The sequence below is a fragment of the Poromitra crassiceps genome (genome assembly GCF_964638095.1).
Source record: "Poromitra crassiceps genome assembly, chromosome: 4".
NCBI classification, from domain to species: Eukaryota; Metazoa; Chordata; class Actinopteri; order Beryciformes; family Melamphaidae; genus Poromitra; species Poromitra crassiceps.
The window spans coordinates 64880188-64900997 of NC_139626.1; the positions used below are offsets into that span (position 1 = coordinate 64880188).

At 43.8% G+C, this 20810-nt stretch overlaps 1 protein-coding gene across 1 annotated transcript in view; it reads right to left on the reverse strand.

The window, feature by feature from the left end:
* Positions 1–20528, reverse strand: part of LOC310775426 (protein NLRC3-like) — an 83595-nt gene extending 63067 nt beyond the window's left edge. Inside the window, exons 1-7 of the mRNA XM_083635576.1 lie at positions 20475–20528; positions 17963–18025; positions 16190–16277; positions 10401–10511; positions 10203–10313; positions 10008–10118; positions 852–924 (exon numbers count right to left, since the gene is read on the reverse strand). Of these exons, the coding sequence (XP_083491702.1) occupies positions 852–924; positions 10008–10118; positions 10203–10313; positions 10401–10511; positions 16190–16263 (480 nt within the window). The 5' untranslated portion in view covers positions 16264–16277; positions 17963–18025; positions 20475–20528. The remainder of the gene's footprint in view (positions 1–851; positions 925–10007; positions 10119–10202; positions 10314–10400; positions 10512–16189; positions 16278–17962; positions 18026–20474) is intronic.
* Between the last annotated feature and the right edge of the window lie 282 nt (positions 20529–20810).

Below are 20810 nucleotides of genomic sequence, written 5' to 3' on the forward strand. Positions count from 1 at the left end.
GTAAATGTGTAATCTCAGTCTATACATTTCCACAATCTGTAAGCCTATTTAGACCATAGATTTAGAAACGCATGCTCAATGAATAATGATCTCTATCACTCATGTGTGTGGTTGCACTGATCGAATAATTCATATATAAAATAGCCTAGTATAAAGCCTAATAGCCTAATATAAAAGAGAAAACTGCTGAACTGAATTGAGACGATGCGGGCATAGTTTTCATTGATAAAAACTAGCCTATTTTTGCTCATATAGGCTATTGGCATACAGCCTACAGGACACAGTTCCAGCTGAAACATGCAAGAGTAGCCTGCATACCGTATTTAGTATTGGGGCTATCCCATATTTATCCCATATCTATATTATATGTATAGGCTTTTCTGGCATGTAGGAGCATATCACCGCCTCACTCCATTTGAGGCTCCGTGTATGATATGCGTCGCGGTGATTAATAGTGATCATATTTCTCCACGTATCGTTGAGCTGTTAAGACATAAAGTGGTAAGTAGGCTTAATTTAATTATGTAGCCTACAGAGCCACAAATGTTTTTCTTGTTCTATTCTCAGTTGACTGCAATCTATTTTTCATATGGCGATCTTATATGAATGGTGAGTGACTCCAGAGAGCCGATTATATGGGTCTGTCATGGATTTTGATCTTATCCTCTGAAGCTAACCTGGTCGGGACCAGGTTAGCTTTGCAGCGTGAGTTGCCATGGTGATTAGAAGTTAACTTGCTTTGTAGTACGGCTAAACCAGGTTCAAACTCAAACTTACTCGGATAAGGCATTAATCTAGCTACGTAGTACAGGCTACTGGTCTAAAGAGTGCCTTGTTGTTTATTTACACACCATAAATATGGACTCCAGGTCTGTTTGATGGACAGACTGATCACTGGTAACCTCTGACCTCTCCTGGTGAGCTCTGGGGGGGAAACAAAACATGTGATATTAGGTCATAGGTCTGAGGTCATATTATCACACACACACACACACACACACACACACACACACAGAAAATATTGTCATTATCTCCTTGGAGGAGATAATGTCGACATGAGGGGGGAGGGAGGGGCGTCCGTTCGCCTCGGTTTCTAACCTCGAGCCATATCCAAACCATAACCCCAGCCAAGTGGCTTTCCTTGCCTAACCCCAACCGTGTGCGTCCAAATACAACGCAAAGGTCATGTGACAAAGTGACAGAAATCATTGTTACAGATGTTAGTTAGAGTCTGATGCTACAAATGCCAACAGTGACCACTATCTGATGACAGCTAACATCAGGCTGAAACTCCAGGAAGTAAAACAGCAGAGTCAACGCAGCAGACGACTCGACATGAATAAACTGAAATGTCAGAATATCAGCAAAAAGTTTGTTTGTTTGTGTTGCCCAAGAGGTGAAATAAGTGCTATCCAAAATCACCAAACTCTGTGGCAAAAACATCATCCAGTCTGCTCCTGTAAAAGACAACGGGCCCTATCTTCGTACAGGCGATATCCCCTATTAGCGCTTGCGCACCTGTTTGCACGTGCCTTAAAGCAGGGAAGATTGCAGTCCGCTGTCGAGGTGTTATGCCGAGTTTTGCACCCCCGCCAGGCAGCAGCAAAACGCATCACCACCTCACGGGAACATATTGTAATGATTTATACAGAAAGATAACTGTTTAAAAATGATATAATTGTTTGGGTAGATGTGACCCTCCTGTTTTTAAGTTAAAACAGCCCCAAAATATGGTGGCGATGCATGTTGGTGCGGGGAAGCATAACTCATCACAACAACGGGCGCAAACGCAGATTAGAGGCGTGCCAAATAATTTATGCACAGCGCAAACGGGATTTGGGCCAGAATTATTCACAGGTGTGGCAATGCCTGGGCGTTACAATCAAAACAGATTCCCATCTTGCAGTCCATTTAATACAGTTTGCATGCTGTAATTCTTCCCATGCGTAATTTGGATAGGTGAAGGCCTATTGACTGTTTCAGGTCGCCATTGTAAATAAGAATTTGTTCTTAATGACTTACCTGGTTAAATAAAGGTTAAATAAAAAATAAAAATAAAAGTATATATTATCCCTTATCTCATAACGACACCATCACATCATATACCTGTTAAAAACATCTGAGTTTTGATGCAATTCGGGTTATTTTGTTGACTGTGGTGGGACAATACAAACGTGTTTGCAGCGGGTAAACGGCGGAGACAAAAGAAAAGATTTGAGGATTTACAGTGGACTCAATTAAAACTCGACTCGTGCCGAGACTTGTGCCAGATTGGCTGTGATGCCAACGACCCTCCGGGTTATAGCAGGTGAAGGTGAATAGCCTATTGCAAGTAGGCTACAATGTACAAGTTTTCTCAATTAATTTACCATAACCCCTCCTTGCAATGTGATAAAAGTTTCTCAGTGAATTATAGTTGATTGCCTCACCGAATAATCTGCTGGTTACCCAATTTTAGCAGCAGAATTTGATGTCCTGGGGTGGCATGTCCGTGCGTAATGACGTTTCTACGCTGCGCAGTGCGGAGATTATGGTGCGCTCCAGCGCAGCAAGGTATTTAGCGCGTAAGAGGTCCTTTTAAAAACTCTTGCGTGCAAAGTAATTGCACGCTGCTGACGATAGGATAATGCCATCTATCCCCACATTTTAGCGCCTGTTTTGGCATGTGGCAGCCAATGCCCAGTACAATTATAACAGGCATGCGCTTGTGTCCACCCCCAATTTGCATTGTGCATGGCGTTAAACGAGCGCAAACGCTAAATTCCCGCTTTTGGGAAGATAGAGGCCAACCTCTTAACAGAGAGGGGGACAGGCAGCGAGATGGATGCAGTACTTTCATGAAGTCCTTCAGCGCCCTGAACCAGAACATCCTGCTAACCCCGCACACCTGCAGATAACATACTCAACATCAACACCAGACTGCCATTAAAGCAGTGATACTCAACCCGAGGCTCTAGAGCCACATGCGGCTCCTTTATGGGTAGTTGTGGCTCTTTTAAGTTCTACTTAAAGTACATAAATAAATAAAAATAATAATAAAATAATGGGAGGAAATTGACTTTTTTTTTATTGTGCATCTTGCAAAGCTTCTTTTTGTTGTCAGTGTGGCTCCTGAGTAGGACAAGGTTGAGTACCACTGCATTACAGTAACAAAGAAGGAGAAAACTGCAGGCATTGACTTCATTCATGCCCAGACTGACCTCAACACCTGAGTTAAGGTCCTCACAGACCTGTTCACAAACATCTGGATACTGAAGACTGACCTCAACACCTCAGTTAAGGTCCTCACATACCTGTTCAGAAACATCTGGATACTGAAGACTGACTTCAACACCTCAGTTAAGGTCCTCACATACCTGTTCAGAAACATCTGGATACTGAAGACTGACCTCAACACCTCAGTTAAGGTCCTCACAGACCTGTCACAAACATCTGGATACTGAAGGCTGACCTCAATACCTCAGTTAAGGTCCTCACAGACCTGTTCAGAAACATCTGGATACTGAAGACTGACCTCAAACCTCAGTTAAAGGATGGGTTTTCCGTGGGGAATATGAATATATATTAAATCTCACGCCCCTAAGGTTTTCGAATCCGTTGAAATTTTTGAAATTGGATATTCACTGCCAGAGATATCAAGCATCTCTCACATATTTTTTGGGCCAGCCGACGCGTTTCGCGTCATCTGGCCTAAGTCCGCCTTGCGGAACTCGTGCACCTATGAACTACAACTGTTGTTGGCCATGGTCCCGCCTCTAGAGGTCCTCCACGCCCCTTCAGAGGCCTTGACCAAAACAAAAACGCAGCCATCTTGTCAACCGCCTAGCCTGCTGTAGCTAATATTAGCTTCCCATAGTTCCTTGCAAAGAGACCATTATCTCGGGAACGGAAGCACTAATCGACACGGGACTGGCGGCATTGGAAAGCTCGTCAAATTTTACATCTAGTAGTAGGTGGGTTGAAGTAACGAAATCAACGCTGAGCAATGTACCCGTTTTTACACATTTTTACAGAAAATAGTTACAACATCAGATGCGCGTAACTCCTACGAAAATGCCTTAAAATGCATGAAATTTTTTTTATGAAGACATCTCCCGACATATATACTACCGTTTACATTTGGTGCAATTTGGAGGCAATTTTATTTTCGATTTATTTCTTGTTCTTTGTATATTTCATTGTCGAAGCCTTCTTCTTCTTCTTCTTTGAGTTTTATGGCGGTTGGCAAACATATATGTGCATTACCGCCACCTACTGGAGTTTGATATCAGCCAAATGCCTGAGGGGTGGGCATAAAAACGAAGGCCACGCGAGCCCAGTGCATTGTGGGAAATGTAGTATTTCGAGTCCCCGCACCCGCACCTCCCCCCCACCACCCCCCCCCACACACAGAGTGGATTTCGGTTGATATCTCTGTGAGTAAACCTCCAATTTCAAAAATTTCAACGGATTCGAAAACCTTAGGGGCGTGAGATTTAATATATATTCATATTCCCCACGGAAAACCCATCCTTTAAGGTCCTCACAGACCTGTTCAGAAACATCTGGATACTGAAGACTGACCTCAAACCTCAGTTAAGGTCCTCACAGAACTGTTCACAAACATCTGGATACTGAAAACTGACCTCAACACCTCAGTTAAGGTCCTCACAGACATGTTCAGAAACATCTGGATACTGAAGACTGACCTCAACACCTCAGTTAAGGTCCTCACAGACCTGTTCACAAACATCTGGATACTGAAGACTGTCCTCACAGACATGTTCAGAAACATCTGGATACTGAAAACTGACCTCAACACCTCAGTTAAGGTCCTCACAGACATGTTCAGAAACATCTGGATACTGAAGACTGACCTCAACACCTCAGTTAAGGTCCTCACAGACCTGTTCACAAACATCTGGATACTGAAGACTGTCCTCACAGACATGTTCAGAAACATCTGGATACTGAAGACTGACCTCAACACCTCAGTTAAGGTCCTCACAGACCTGTTCAGAAACATCTGGATACTGAAGACTGACCTCAAACCTCAGTTAAGGTCCTCACAGAACTGTTCACAAACATCTGGATACTGAAAACTGACCTCAACACCTCAGTTAAGGTCCTCACAGACATGTTCAGAAACATCTGGATACTGAAGACTGACCTCAACACCTCAGTTAAGGTCCTCACAGACCTGTTCACAAACATCTGGATACTGAAGACTGTCCTCACAGACATGTTCAGAAACATCTGGATACTGAAGACTGACCTCAACACCTCAGTTAAGGTCCTCACAGACCTGTTCACAAACATCTGGATACTGAAGACTGTCCTCACAGACATGTTCAGAAACATCTGGATACTGAAGACTGACCTCAACACCTCAGTTAAGGTCCTCACAGACCTGTTCACAAACATCTGGATACTGAAGACTGACCTCGCCACCTCAGTTAAGGTCCTCACAGACCTGTTCAGAAACATCTGGATACTGAAGACTGACCTTGACACCTCAGTTAAGGTCCTCACAGACCTGTTCACAAACATCTGGATACTGAATACTGACCTCAACACCTCAGTTAAGGTCCTCACAGACCTGTTCACATACATCTGGATACTGAAGACTGACCTCAACACCTCAGTTAAGGTCCTCACATACCTGTTCACAAACATCTGGATACTGAAGACTGACCTCAACACCGCAGTTAAGGTCCTCACAGACCTGTTCACAAACATCTGGATACTGACAACTGACCTCAACACCTCAGTTAAGGTCCTCACAGACCTGTTCACAAACATCTGGATACTGAAGACTGACCTCAACACCGCAGTTAAGGTCCTCACAGACTTGTTCACAAACATCTGGATACTGAAGACTGAGCTCAACACCGCAGTTAAGGTCCTCACAGACTTGTTCACAAACATCTGGATACTGAAGACTGACCTCAACACCTGAGTTAAGGTCCTCACATACTGTACCTGTTGACAAACATCTGGATACTGAAGACTGAGCTCAACACCCTAGTTAAGGTCCTCACAGACCTGTTCACAAACATCTGGGACAGAAATGTCATTCCTCATCCATGCCCTCATAACCTCCAGACTCGACTACTGCAATAGTATCCTCTATGGCTCACCCAACAAAATCCTCAATAAACTTCAATATGTACAGAACTCTGCTGCCCGCCTCCTCACCTCCACACGCCGCCAAGACCATGTCACCCCTGTCCTTCATGACCTCCACTGGCTCCCAGTCAAACATAGGATCAACTTCAAAATACTACTCATCACTTACAAAGCCCTAAACAACCTGCCCCCCCCCCCCCCCCCCCTACCTCTCTGATCTCCTCCCCCACCACGCCCCCACTCGCAGCCTCAGGTCTGGAGACACCAACTGCTTGAAGATCCCCAGGACCAAGCTCCAGACCTGGGGCAACAGGGCCTTCTCAGTCGCTGCACCCTCCCTCTGGAACACTCTCCCCATCCACATCCGTCAAGCAAACACCCTACCATCTTTCAAACAGGCCCTCAAGACCCACCTCTTCACACTCGCCTTCACCTGCTAACCCCATCACTTATTTTCTATTTATTTTCCTATTACAAATGTACTTATTAAATGATTTTACTCTGTGTGTAAAGCGACTTTGAGTACTTAGAAAAGCGCTATATAAATTGAATGTATTATTATTATTATTCCTGAGGACTGGGCCAAAGGTCTGACTTCCAAAAATCCAAAGAAAGACAATCTACAAAACGGCAACCACTGATGATGCATCACATCACGATTCAACATCCTCGGTCTTTTATAATAACAATGATAATGATCATAATAATAATGATAATAATATTGATAATACATTGGATTTATATAGCACCTTTCTAGATACTAAAAGCGCTTCACATATCAGGGGAGGCAGGGGAACTCAACTCATCCACCATGTTAATATGCCCATGTTGTTGGGTATCATGACAACATTTATTTAATATACTGCAAACCAAGTTTAATGCCTCATCCATAACCAGACGTCTGTGGCTGTTCAACATACTGAACCTGTTTTTCACAAAGTACTGGCAGATTAATACAGTTTTGTATCAAAGAAATGATGAGTTCTGATTGTATGTTATAAAATATGTTATATAATATGTTATATAATATATAATATTATATTATATATAATATGGCTACCGGTGAACAAGCAAATAACAGCCTACTACCATATCAACCACAGATGGAGTGCATAATCCACTGTTCTGATGATACAGATAAGCTGGTTTCACCACAAAGTGTTGATTCCTGGAGAACTCTGCTCAGGTCAGAGCAAGAGCAATGTTACTTTATTGTTAATATCTTTATTTCTTCTGAGGGTTTTGTTCTTTAAAATGCTTTTTTAATGCTAACATGATATCGTAACAACAGTATGTTGCTACTTTGTTTTAGAAGAATGCTGACTTTTAAAGTCTCGATGGTGACCCATAGACCAGTCACTCTTCATGGACACACAGCTGGGCTCAGGAGAGTCTGCTCTCTCCTGCTGCATCCTGCTAGAAACAGGATTGATTAAAAAAGAGGAGGTTTAACCTCAAGAAAATCAGGATTTTGCCCAGAAGATCACCAGTTCAAATCCCTACATACAACTTCTGGTAAAACAAACAAACAAACAAACAAACAAACAAGAGAAATGTTACATTATTGTTAATATCGCTATCGTTTGCGCTGCGTTTGCGCGCCTCTTATTGCTATCTTCCCAGCGTCTTAAGCTATCATCTGCCTCCACCGCGCTGGGATGACACAGGTGTAGGCGTGGCCCAGGCGTGTCGGTGGGCCTCTTGCCTATCATGCGCAAGTGTCATTTATCGCTGTGGGGAAGATACCGTCGGTACTTGCCGAGCGCAAAGAGAGGTTTGGGCGTTGCCCGTTCCAAAATAGGCGTTCCAGCGCAATGTGTTAGAAAAAGGGGCCATGGGTGCTCTCAATTTTAACGCCAGCAAATAGCTGTGCAGGAAATCCTCTCTTGGATAGGCCCATTACGCACGGCTCGCGTGCGGACACACAATTCGCTCCTCAGAATGCCACGTTGATTTTCAACTAACCTACACTGCAGAAAAAAACACACCTTGATTTAACAATGAGAATTCGTTTGTCATGGTTTTGTGTGAAAAAGTGATTTGCGTTTCGAATTGGATTACCAGGGGAATGAGGGTCTGGCGGGGCGGGAGTCTGTGTGTAGCGTGGGGAGGGGTGCTTTGGGCTCTTTCGTCCCGCTGGCCTTAAATTAGCGCTTAGCGCCAGGCGCAGCTCATATTAGTGGGCGTGGACCGGCGCACTGCCTATTCTCGTGGCGGCGCTACATGCAGCCTTAAGCATTATAACCACGCCTTTTAAGCATAGAATAATTCACAACTGTGCTCATTGGTGAACTGCAGATACTCAATGACTTCCTTCCTTTCGAAGCTCCAATCCACTCGATCCAGTCCGCGGGTTGCGGCTTCATGCTGTCATCTCTGCCAATTTGGATATCTCAGCACATCACAGATCATAGCCTGAATGAAACGATGCAACCTACAGCCAGGCAAATACAGATCTGTTCAGCAGGGCTGATGCGGTCTCCCTGTAGCCTACCGGTGACATTCCTGATACCATCCAATTCCATGATCTTTATGTTGTAAACACATAACTTTCACAATAGTGAACAAGCACCCCCACTCGGCTCATTCAGGGCAGGTAGTTTAATAACTTGTAGACTACCTGCTGCACAGGCTAAATGATGCACATAAATAAAGCCTACATTATGTAAAGTCATTGCATAAATGTTTTTTTATTGTAAAAGCATGTGTAAAGTAAGCCAAGTCTTGCTGGAGCGGACATCACAGTAGAACCGTGTGACGGCTGTCACCCGTCTATATCATGTTGTATTTGCGACGGATATATATGCCACCTGGATTACATATCTGTTTCACATAGGGTTGTATTTTGATTTTTATGTTTTATTTTGTCCGATATTGAAATGTTCTAGAATTGCATGTTGTGTTAACATAAATATTATTTCTATCTACCACTTCGTCTATTTAGGCTGATTTGGTTGCTATTTCTTGTCGAAATGTATTAGCCTCAATGCATGCTGGGAGATTTCACATGTGTGGCTTTTGTAGGGGAGCCGGCGCCTTGAATATTTGTTTGGGCAGAATTATATCGTTTTCTCTCGCTAACTTTTCTTCACCCCCACTGCACAGGTAGGATGATGCAACAGTCTCTGAATGACAGTGGCTCAAAACTATGGTAAACTACTTTTTTTTCATCTGTCATTGTGCCGGTCTGATGCGCGAGAGAGAGGGAGTGAGAGAGAGAGAGAGGGGGAGAGAGAGTGAGATCAGCTATGGCAGGCCGCTGCGTAATTACGCAAAGTAATATCCCCGGCGCACTGAATAAGGCCTGGTTTTGAAAAGCGCTAAGCGCTAAATTAACACCAGGGGGGAAGATAGCGTTAGGCCGGTATTTAAGGCCGAAACGCCCATTCTGGCCTATTCTGGCACTGCGCCACGCCTCTTCGGCGTAAAGCGCATTTCGGGGCCTAAAAACATGATGCTATCTTCCCGAGGCAGGCGCAAATCGCGTATTTTTGCGTTTAACGCCAGTTTAGCGCCTAAGGCCAGTGGGAAGATAGAGGATGGAAGATTTACAGAGATGTGCGCCAAGATGATGTGAAGCGCAGCGGGCCGACAATTAGGGCTTTGCGCGGCGCTATTCCAGCGCAAAACGGGCGCTAACGCAAAATTACCGCCGTTGGGAAGATAGGGCCCTAAATCTCTTCTGAGGGATTTGTTCTTTATAATGCTTTGTTCAGGGATGCAAACTCTCCAGAGTGAAAAAGGTGACAGATACCAAGCCAGACACAAAACCACTCAAAACCATTCAATTAAGTGCCCTATTTTGGGATAAAAAAGGTGACTGTCACCTAAAGGTGACTAGTTTGCATCCCTGTTTGTTAATGCTAACATTATATAGTAACAACAGTATGTTGACTTACTTTGTTTCAGAAGAATGTTGACTTTTAAATCTCATAGGTTCATCTATAGACCAGTCACTCTTAATGGACACACAGCTGAGCTCAGGGGAGTCTGCTCTCTGCTGCTGCATCCTGATAGAAACATGAAGACAGTGAAGGTATCTGTGTCTTTATGAAGAAGACTTTGATGCTGTAACTTATATGATAATGACTTACATCTCTTCAGAAGGATCTGTATCTTTAAAGTTTCGAGGTGGCTCCATAGACCAGCCACTCTTCATGGACACACAGCTGGGCTCAGGGGAGTCTGCTCTCTCCTGCTGCATCCTGATAGAAACATTATGAAGACAGTGAAGGTATCTGTGTCTTTATGAAGAAGACTTTGATGCTGTAACTAACATGATAATGACTTACATCTTTTCAGGAGGATCTGTATCTTTAAAGTTTCGAGGTAGATCCATAGACCAGTGACTCTTGATGGACACACAGCTGAGCTCAGGTGAGTCTGCTCTCTGCTGCTGGACTCTTCAACACAACAGAGACAAAGCTTTGACTGTGAATAATGCTGCTGAGGTCACTGCTGAACAGTGGCGGCTGACCATTAGTGTGCCGGCCTCCTTGAGCACATTTTCTAGACCAGTGATTCCCAAAGTGTGGGCTGCTGCCCACTGGTGGGGCGGGGAGGTACTGCAGGTGGGCCGCGAGTGGTTTGCAGTAAAAGCCTCAGTCAGCTATTTAGGCTGCCACCTAGACAGTAGCTTAGGAGGCGATACCATGGCCCTAAAAACAATTAGTAAGGTGATTGGCCAAACTAAGTTTCTGGCCAGAAAAGCCCCCTTTCTGGACCAGGCCAGTCTTTTTCTGTTAGCCAACTTTTTTGTTTCCTCTTGCTTTGATTATGCCATCTCTTCTTGGTACGGAGGTCTGACCAAGGTTTTAAAGGAGAAACTGCAGGGGTACGGTGGCGCAGTCGGTAGCGCTGTCGCCTCACAGTTAGAAGGTCCTGAGTTCGATTCTCGCCTGGGACACTGTGAGCGCTGTGGTTGTGTTCCCCCCCATATCTTCAGTGCCTACTGCCCAGGTGGGTTATCTCGTCGTAAGGGCCTTTCTCTCTGTGTGGAGTTTGCATGTTCTCCCCGTACCCCCCAGGGGGTTCCTCCGTATATCACCCACCCACTAAAAACATGCAGAAGATCAGATCGTCATCGTCATCCGACCAGTGACGACAACATCCGAAGTTGGTCCCCGGGCGCTGTACGAGAAAGCGACCACTGCTCCTGGCCTGCCCCTCGGAGGAAAGGACATGCCTGGATGGGTTAAATGCAGAGGACACTTTTCACCGGCCACCGTCAGCATGAGTGTGTTGTGGCTGCATGCATGTATTGTGGTGTTCGTGTGACAATAAAAGACGGGCTTGTCCGTTACGAGAGTTTTTCCCAGAACCGATTAATAAGGCTAACTCTAGGCCTAGCCCCTAGAGACCATGTGGGCAAAGAACTCTTCCAGAAGTTGGGCTGGCTCCCCGTGGATGCTAGGTATGTCCAGCGCCAACTTAACATGGTCCATAACATCTATAACAACAGGGCCCCTGACCATCTCAGCAGTCACTTTCAGAGGAGTGGAGATACACACTCCCACAACACTAGAGCCAGTACTGCTGACTTGTGTCTACCTGGATTTAAAACAAACTTAGGTAAATGCTCCTTTAAATTTATCGGGGCTACAAACTGGAACATGTTGCCCCTCCACTTAAAGTGTACAAGCAGCCAAGGTGTTTTTAAGAATAAGGTCAAATTGTGGCTTTTTGAACAAGTCCAGGCTATATAGACCAAAATCGTGTTAAGGCCCAGGCTGTGAAGATGCTTAATTACTGTTACAAAGTGGGGCATTTCAACAGGAACGGCGGGACTTCTGAGCCCTACCTCAAGTGGCCATTCGAGGAATTACAGCTCAAACAAAGACTTCCGCATCTTCCTGGGAAAGGGGCAGAGCTTGCCCACTGGTCCTACCCTCCCTGTCAGGTGAAAAGAAGCGGCTGGCAACTGCACGTGTCGGAGGAAGCATGGTGCTAGTCTCGGCTCTCCCCAGATCGGCAGAGGGTGGAGCAGCGAGCGGGGCAGCCAATAGGGCAGCATGGGGATAAATTGTCTAAGTATAATTGGGGAGAAAATGGGGGGAAATCAGAAAAATAATTAAAATAATTAAATTAAAATAATTAAATTAAAATAACGTTTTTGTCTCCTTGCCCTGAGTGTGTTCTTTCATTGGCAACAGTGTTAAAGTCGAGCTGAACCCAAGAATGACTTTTCTTTTCTTTTAGTTCAAATACCTGGGTATGCAGGGCACCTATTTAATAATGTATGCAAAACAAATCACAACAATCTAATTTCTTTAGTTTTTCACACTTTTTCACATCAAAAGTTCGTTTTTCAAGATTTCATTGATAACAGTAATTTACAGTTTGCTGACATCACCCTGTACTATCAAATTTCTACCCCATTTCAACCAATCATATCACGACATGCAGCTGTCAATCAAATCTTAATTTCTGGATAATTTTCTCTTCCAAATGAAGTCGAAAATGGCGCCTAGTGCCTCTCATCTGGCAGAATTCCTATCCCATAAACTAACTACTAACTTGGCCAATTGTTAGAAACATGAACAAAAAACAAAAAGTATAATCTCTAAGAATGCAAAGAAATGTAACTGGCTCGTTAAAACGCGCATTCCAGGGATATCGTATCGTTACAGCTGCGATAATGGCGCGCGCATCCGAGAGCTTGGTTGTCAGGGGTCGCACTTCGGAGATTCCAGGCCGACGGGCTGCACTCTCCGCTCGGCAACACGAAGGCAGCTGGCTGCCTGCGGGTCGCTGAGCTCCACTCAGCCACTGACCTCGTGTCAGCAGGCTCTTCCCGAGGGGAGCGCCACAACACGCCGAATCCCACTCGATTTGGAGGCGGAAGACGCCAGGATTGGCCAAAGCCCAATGCAGTCCCCAGAATTGTCAAATAAAATCATCGACATGAATCATACTATGTTTGTCCACTACGAGCCACCGTCGTTGTTTACAAGCTAAGCCTTTCAGCGTGCTCCAGTCCTAACGCGAGCTCCATACCGGTAGTACAGACTTCACTTCATGTCAGCTGTCAGCCTGTCAATCAGCTGTCAATGCGGTTTGTTGCCACACAATAAACCAGCGGTTTGTTCCAAGCCAGTGTGATCCTTGACTCGCTCTCACACAGCAGCCAATCAGCGTTGAACAGCGAGCGACTGATGCCAGCGTATTTTCGCTCGAGTTGGGATATTTCATCTCGGGCGACGAGCGTATTTTCTCCCTATCGCTCTGTCTCTGTCGCTCGGACGCCCAGCGATTTTTCTTGCATTGACTTTGTATGTAAACTCGATGCCAGCAAAAAACTTTAATAGGTCGGTGTGAACGCAGCTTCAGAGAACATAGACATCTGCAGCCCCCCCTCCCCCAACAATTATTATTGACATTATTGTTGTATGCTCCACTCGGTCATAACGAGTTCCAAAAATGTTGTAAACATCTTTATCCTATAAAGAGTACCGCAGGGATGATATATTTTTGTAGGCTTTATCCAGAAATCGCCGCCATTTGGTTCGTCAGTGGAAAAATCTATGGGGTTGTAGAATGGGGCTTTCACTTAAATGCATAAAATATGTGGTTAACACAAGTTTATGGGAACACAAATTTGGCTTCAGCATGATATTCTTCACAAATGTGAATAACTTTTATGCCTTTTGAAGCGTTTAAAAAGCATTACGTTTAAAAAAACACATTTACGTTCCAAAAGTCATAAAAGTTATTCACGTTTGTGAAGATTATCCTGCTGAACCCAAAATTTGCGTTCCCATAAACTTTTTTTAACTCATTGAGTGCCAAGGACGAGTATAGTCATCAATTCGAATAGTAACGTTGAGTGCCAAAGACGACTAAAGTCGTCAATTGCGTTTTTTGACGGTGGGACGTGGATCAAAGCCTCAGGCATCTCCTGTACAAATATTGTAGCTATTGAAGGTGTATAACCTATTTTACGGACTCATTAGGTGGCGACAGTGCTCTCCAGATTAGAGAAAGGTCAGGAAAACAGCAGGAAAAAGCCCCGTGATGAAAGAGAAACCGCTCATGCTGCAGCCAGAGCCATATAGATTGCTCTGGCTGGAGCTGACGTTGGCTGCGAACAGCAGTCAATCCGCGCCCACAACTGAGCCCCTCTGCCTCTGTCTGTCTGTCTGCATAGTTTCTCCACACGATTAGCCGCCAGAAAAGCAGCACCCGACGCCGAAGGGCCAAACCATTCTCAGCAGTCCGGTTTGGCTTTTCCGTGTCGCGCTGGGAGCCGGCGCACAAAAACGGAGCACTCCGAAAATAGACTGGGTGCGTGAGGCTGTGTGTTAGTGTGGGGAGGAGTTTGCAGCTGAGGGGGGGGAGAGGGGGGTGGGGCACGCAGGGCACCACACAACTACACCACATCACTACATCAGAAAATATTATCTTCAGAGTCAGTGAATGTGCTTGAAATGCTTCATTTCACAAAAGGCTGAATATCTCAGCTTCTAATTTGAAACGCCTGTTTTTGCTCAAAACAACCTATCTTCTCCAGCTCATAACTAAAGAACGGAAAATGGTATCAATAAACTTTTTTTTGTGGATGATACAATAGAGTCTCCTCGTTCTTTGTGCCTGTTCGGTGTTTACATAGTAATATCACACAATATTCTGTGGGCCTCAGGAAATCACTGAAAACGCTCTGAAATTCTGGCACTGGGAGCGTCCGTTCTCCAAAAGTGGCTGGCACTCAATGAGTTAACCACAGACCTTATTTTATGTATTTAAGCAAAACCCCCATGTTAAATCCCATAGACTTTTCCTCTCACAAACTCAGAAGTATACTTCCAGACTCATTCCTCCGGTTCTCTATTCTTTAAGATTTTAAAATATCTTTTTCCATTCTTTTTTCAAATATTCTCTTTTAAACATTTTAAACATCTTTATTCACTCTTTAATCGTTTTTTTTTTTAAATATCTTTATTATAACTAGCGGGATACCCGTGCAGTGTATTGAGTGTACTGTAGATGTTGCGTTTTCTGCATCTTCAACCCATTGACTATGTTTATTTGTTTAGTTATTATTGACTATGGACTGTGTGCTGCAGGCTGGCCAGTGCGGATACAGTTCCCCAGTCTCATAAAGCTCGTAAAATTAATCAGAAATAGCTCCTCAACAGAACACATGAGCGAGCATATATGTGTTTGATGTACATACAAAGAAGTGCTGCTGCGATTGTGCAGCCAGCATCGCTTGTGCTTCACATCACGATTATCGTGACCAAAATGATCACGGTTATCGTATTATCACGGTTTGTTAAAATGTGGTGAAAATGTTCAAAAAGTACTAATACACTCACAGAAATCATTTCACCAAGTTTTATATTGAAAACTCAAACCCAAAAAGGATTGATACACTCACTGAAATCATTTCTCCAAGGCTGCACGTTTGCATCTGGGAGACGGTTGCCAACTTTGGTTGATGGACAGTATTTACCATATTTTTCAAAGCACGGTAATCATGGTAACACTGTAATCACGGTACCACGGTTTTAATGATAATGAATATTTGAAACGGTACGGTTATCCTAAGGAAATGTATCACGGTTATCATTCAAACCGGTTAGCGTTACATACATCCCTATTCTAGACCCATCCTGACAGCGAGTACAGGTGCTCTCTGGTCTATTTATATAACACCCAATTGCAAGTATATTTGTTTTAATGGTGTGTTGTGGTATGTAGTCTACTTTTAGATAGGCCTATATATATACCGTATTTATTTTTTATTTTTTTGGGGGGTGGGGCATTTAGCCTTTATTTGATAGGACAGTAGGCAGACAGGAATGGTTGGGATGATATGTGGCAAAGGACCACGGGTCGGCCGCACGAAGGACTACACACCTTTGTGGTACGCACTCTACCAGGTGAACCACCGGGACACCCCCATAATCTATGTACTTTTATTTTTTTACTTTTATGTATTTGGGAGAAGTCAAAGACAAAATCCACTGAAGTGAACACTGCTGACTGCTGAGCTGTAATGATGTCACTGTTGAGCTCAGCTGTAATGATGTCACTGCTGAGCTCGAATGATGTCATGGACAGTAAGAGATCCTCATCTTACCTCTTAGCTTTGGTCGGGCTGTCATGTTCCCCAGACAGACACAGCCGCTCCTCTCTCTCCTCACACTCACTCATGGTAGAGCCAACACCTTTATACACACACACACACACACACACACACACACACACACACACACACACACACACAGAGAGTTAGCTGGACTCAGTCATTACAACTAGCTTTCAAGATTGAAGATGATTTGAACAGCCATAGTGAGTAAACATGTTACAAAGGAGGAATGTGTCTTTGTACAGTATGCAGCACAGCGATCACAGCAATAACAGAATATGGAGCAGACAGAAAGACAATAAATTATTCATTATAAAGTGCAAAGTAAAAGTATTTTAAAGTGACTAGCAAGGTCCATGTAAATGACCATGTAATAAATGTCCAGTAAGTCCTTAAGGAACACTCCACTGATTTTCAACCAGTTTGTATCATTACAAAATCAGTATCTAAAACTGTAAACAGTTTTGAAGTCATTCATTTAGTTTGACAGTTATTGAGTTGATTTGAGTAAGGCTGTGGACCAGTGATGTCACTTGTGCACTTGTGCAATGACATCACTGGTATACAACTGGTCCACGTGGAGGGTTCCTTTAAGACAGGGGTTCCCAACCTTTTTTGGCTCGTGACCCAATTTTGACGTCACAAGAATCTATCGGGACCCGCGACATTCAAATTCCAGCACACCGGCGATAATATCATCAGTGACATCATCAGTGATGTCACATTAATGCTTATTTTTTCCCCTCAGAATATTCTGACTTTAATCTCAAAATTCTGATTATTTTGAGAATTCTGCCTTTATTCACAGAATCCTGATTTAAAGTTATAATCTCAAACATTTTCATACAAAAAGTCACTATCTGATAGTGAGCCCATTGACAGTTCGGATCTCACCTGCAATTACCACTCATCACCATAGGTGTCACCCAAGAGAAGAAAACTGACATCTTAGAGATCTGTTAATATAGATGTTAATATCTCTTCATTGCACACATGAGACTTGCTGCTTTGACTCTGTGGGATGATCAAGTGAGTGATGGTATCTTCCGGGTTATCAAGTGGGCAGCCCTCTTTCCTCGATGTTTCGCTGATAGGCCCACGACACCTCCAGAGGGTTCAGCAGTGAATGCCGGCGTCCTGGGCTCACCCCCTAGATGCCATCTACCCACTTGGGGCCCAGGTGGAGTCCTTTCTCTTCATCCATAGCCACTGACTAGCCTTTTCAGCAGCTCTGGAGAGGTCTTTGACTGCTTGCCGGTGGGCCTTCCCTCGCACTCCCATCTCCCGGAGTATAGCCTTGATGTTGATGTGGCTGTAAAGTTTACAGCGGGTTTACAGTGTAAAGTTTACTGTAACCCTCTGCAGCCTACTTCCATCGGTCGGACCTTTGCGCTCCAGCCATGTTGTTGTGCGTCGGCGGCGAGCTCAACATACCTCAGCTTCTTGCTGAGAGATTATCATTCACTTTAAACTCAGAACTAAAAAACAACAACAACGAAACACAAGTGATCCTAATCATCTTAGCTAGTTTTAAATTGTGTGTGGTGTTAAAAAAATATATATTTATTTTATTTTATTTCAGGCGACCCTATTTGAATTTCAGGCGACCCCACTTAGGGTCACGACCCTATGGTTGGGAACCACTGCTTTAAGAGATATATAGTGGGGAGAGCTTATATATCTCTTTAAGTTTACAGACACCTGTAGTCACCATATAAATGGTTGACACTTTTGTTTTTCCTCTGAAATAAAAGCATGTTTTACCTTGGAAGATGTTTTGCTGGTGAATTCACAGCATCCATCAAGTCACAGACCTTCTGCCTTCACCTGGAGAGAAGACACACACTGCTTACTGTCCTTACTCAGCTCTTCTGGGCAGAGATGAGAAGTAACTAAGTACAAATACTTCATTACTGTACTTAGGTAGGATTTTCAGGTATGTGCACTTTACTGAGTATTTATTTTCCTGACAACTTTTTACCTTGACTCCCTACATTTTAACACATCTGTACTTTCTACTGTTTACATTTTCAAAACAGGCTCACTACTTTAGTTTTATTGCACAACAGACAAAATGATGTAACCTATCATTGTTTGTGTCTCTCGTCTCGCGCCCTCCCAGCTTCGCACCTTTTTTGTGGAAAAACCATATTGCACAAATTATGAATCAAAGTATAGACTTTATACATCTTAAAACATGTTTGGAGGGGATATTTTAAATTTAATAGTCTTCAAATAATATTAATATAACGTGAGTTTCAGTTAGCTTTGTACAGAAACACAACAAGTAACTGTAGTTCTACTTAAGTAAAGAATGTGTGCACTTTTCCATCTCTGGTTCTGAGTGTCTGTGAACATTTGATCTGAGGGTGCGGCCTCAGAACTTCAAACACGTCTAGTCTAGTCTGGCAGTAGTCTCAACGCCAGACCCATTCTTACGCTGATGCACTACGTTACTGCATGCTGCAGATCTTTCTCTGGGTCTGGGACACTCCTCTCAGCCAGCTGGTGTAGGAAGTGAACCATTCACTTGGCCAGTGATTGGCCAGTGGTGGATTCACCCTTCATCAATCAGTAACGACTTTGTGATCAGTGACGGCACGGGAGGTGCAGGCCATTTTTCTAACTAGACCCGCCCTCAAATACCAGCTGTGGCTGTGAAGCAGCACAGACTCATTTATGTAGTATGTGGAGTGCTGTGATTCAACATAATATTTGAGTCTGGGGAGAGACTAGTCTCACAGCAACCACAGATCAGGTGATGTTGTTCTACTATGTGGCCACTAGATGGAGACATGGACCACATCATCTACAGGGAACTAACGAGCAGAGCAGCACACAGACATGTAATGCATAGAGGAGTTGACAGTGACAGAGTGAAAATGACAGGTACAATATCAAAAGTTTCTTACTGAGGTGGAGCATGTGACAGGAAGTTAACCCTTCCATTTTATTAGAGCAAGAGGTTTTACTGTCTTGTGATTACATAGTTTTACTTTGTAATTTATTTTGTAATTTATTCTATTCAACATATTGTTGGTTGTAACTTGCTTCATCAGGTCTTAGGCCTACTTGAAACAATAAGTGTTACTTTAAAATATAGTTTACACAATATTGTTGATTAAGAATTACGACCGAACACGTTCCCCGGCCGTACTACTCACTGCTCAGAGCCCAGCTTCTATCAGCTGAGATGGCTGACTGCTCCCAGTTCCTCAAATCTCTGGCGACAACGAAAATCAGAGTTCCAAATAGCCGTTATTTTGATAAACCTACTTGACTATCTTTTTTTATGGTCCGAAAGCTTCCTGTTAGTATCGCTGGCTGATCAAGGGAACTGAAAATCCCAGCCCCGGCTAGCTGGCCCTGCTCTGGAGCAGGCTTATCCCTGACTTTTCAGGGATCACCCTGACTTTCCATCTAAGCAGGGCTAAAAGTTGCCAGTGTGAAACAGGGCTAAGTTAGCCCAGGGCTTAGACAGCATGTAGTGTTACAAACCCTAAAGGGACTCAGTTCTTTCTGTTCACACTATACGTAGTTCCACTGGAGCTCAGACCTGATTATGAGTAGTTTTCACAATGGAACAAGATGGCTGTTCTTATACTTGTACTATATTGTAGCAAAGAAACATTTTTCAAACTTTATGCTAGCCTACATAAACCAACATATTAAGTATATTAAGTTATGTTACCAACACAGAGTTGCCTTAAGCCTAGCAGAAAACCGTAAATAGGCACATGGCATGGGCATAAGAGGTAGAACTCATTCGATACGCTGAAGCTGTTACGAGCAAAGAGCCAACAATGAGATATTAAAGTGAATCTGGAGCACTTTGTGTTCACACTGCACAGGTGAAGTGAACCACAAAGGGGACTTGGATGTGAACCAAACTCAGACCACCTCCTGAGAGGAGGTTGGAGTTCGGTTCACTTCAGAGGGGTCTGACTTCTGTAATATGCACAGAAAATGCTGACTAAAGAGGTCTGAGTCCACTTGGAGGGCTGCAAGGGACCAAGTGTGAACAGAACACACTTTATACTTGAACATGAAAACACAAACATGTTGGAAAACCGTTTGAGTTGTTTTGAAGCTAACATAGCTGGCCTAAACATCAGACAGCCAGCCACACCTTTAACAGCTCAGCTGTAGATTTGCTCAAGTTCTAGTGTAGATAAGCTAATGGCAGGCAGGCGGTAACATTCACTAAAGATCTGCTGGTAGTCAGGAAAGTAAAAAATAATTAAAAAAAACTGTCAATAAACTCTTGTTACAATACCTTTAGCCGGAGAAAGTTATCTGCGCCACACCGAACGAAATGAACCAACCCAGAGGGGGGAGGAGGCTTCTTCTCTCTCTTCTTTTTTCTAGTTGCCAAAAACTTCTTGTTGGAGGAAGTGAAACTTCCAAATATGGTTTGAAGGCTGGAACACTTCCTGCTGCTGCTGCTGACATAACATTAACTCTTTCAGCAGAGAACATAACAACAGAGGAGAGGGAGGGCATAGAGAGCAGGGAAGAGGAAGAGAGGGGGGAGAGACAGAGGGAGACTCCCTCAAAAAACTATGGTGATGGTGATATGGTATAAACAGTAGGAAATAAGTGAAGGTTTACA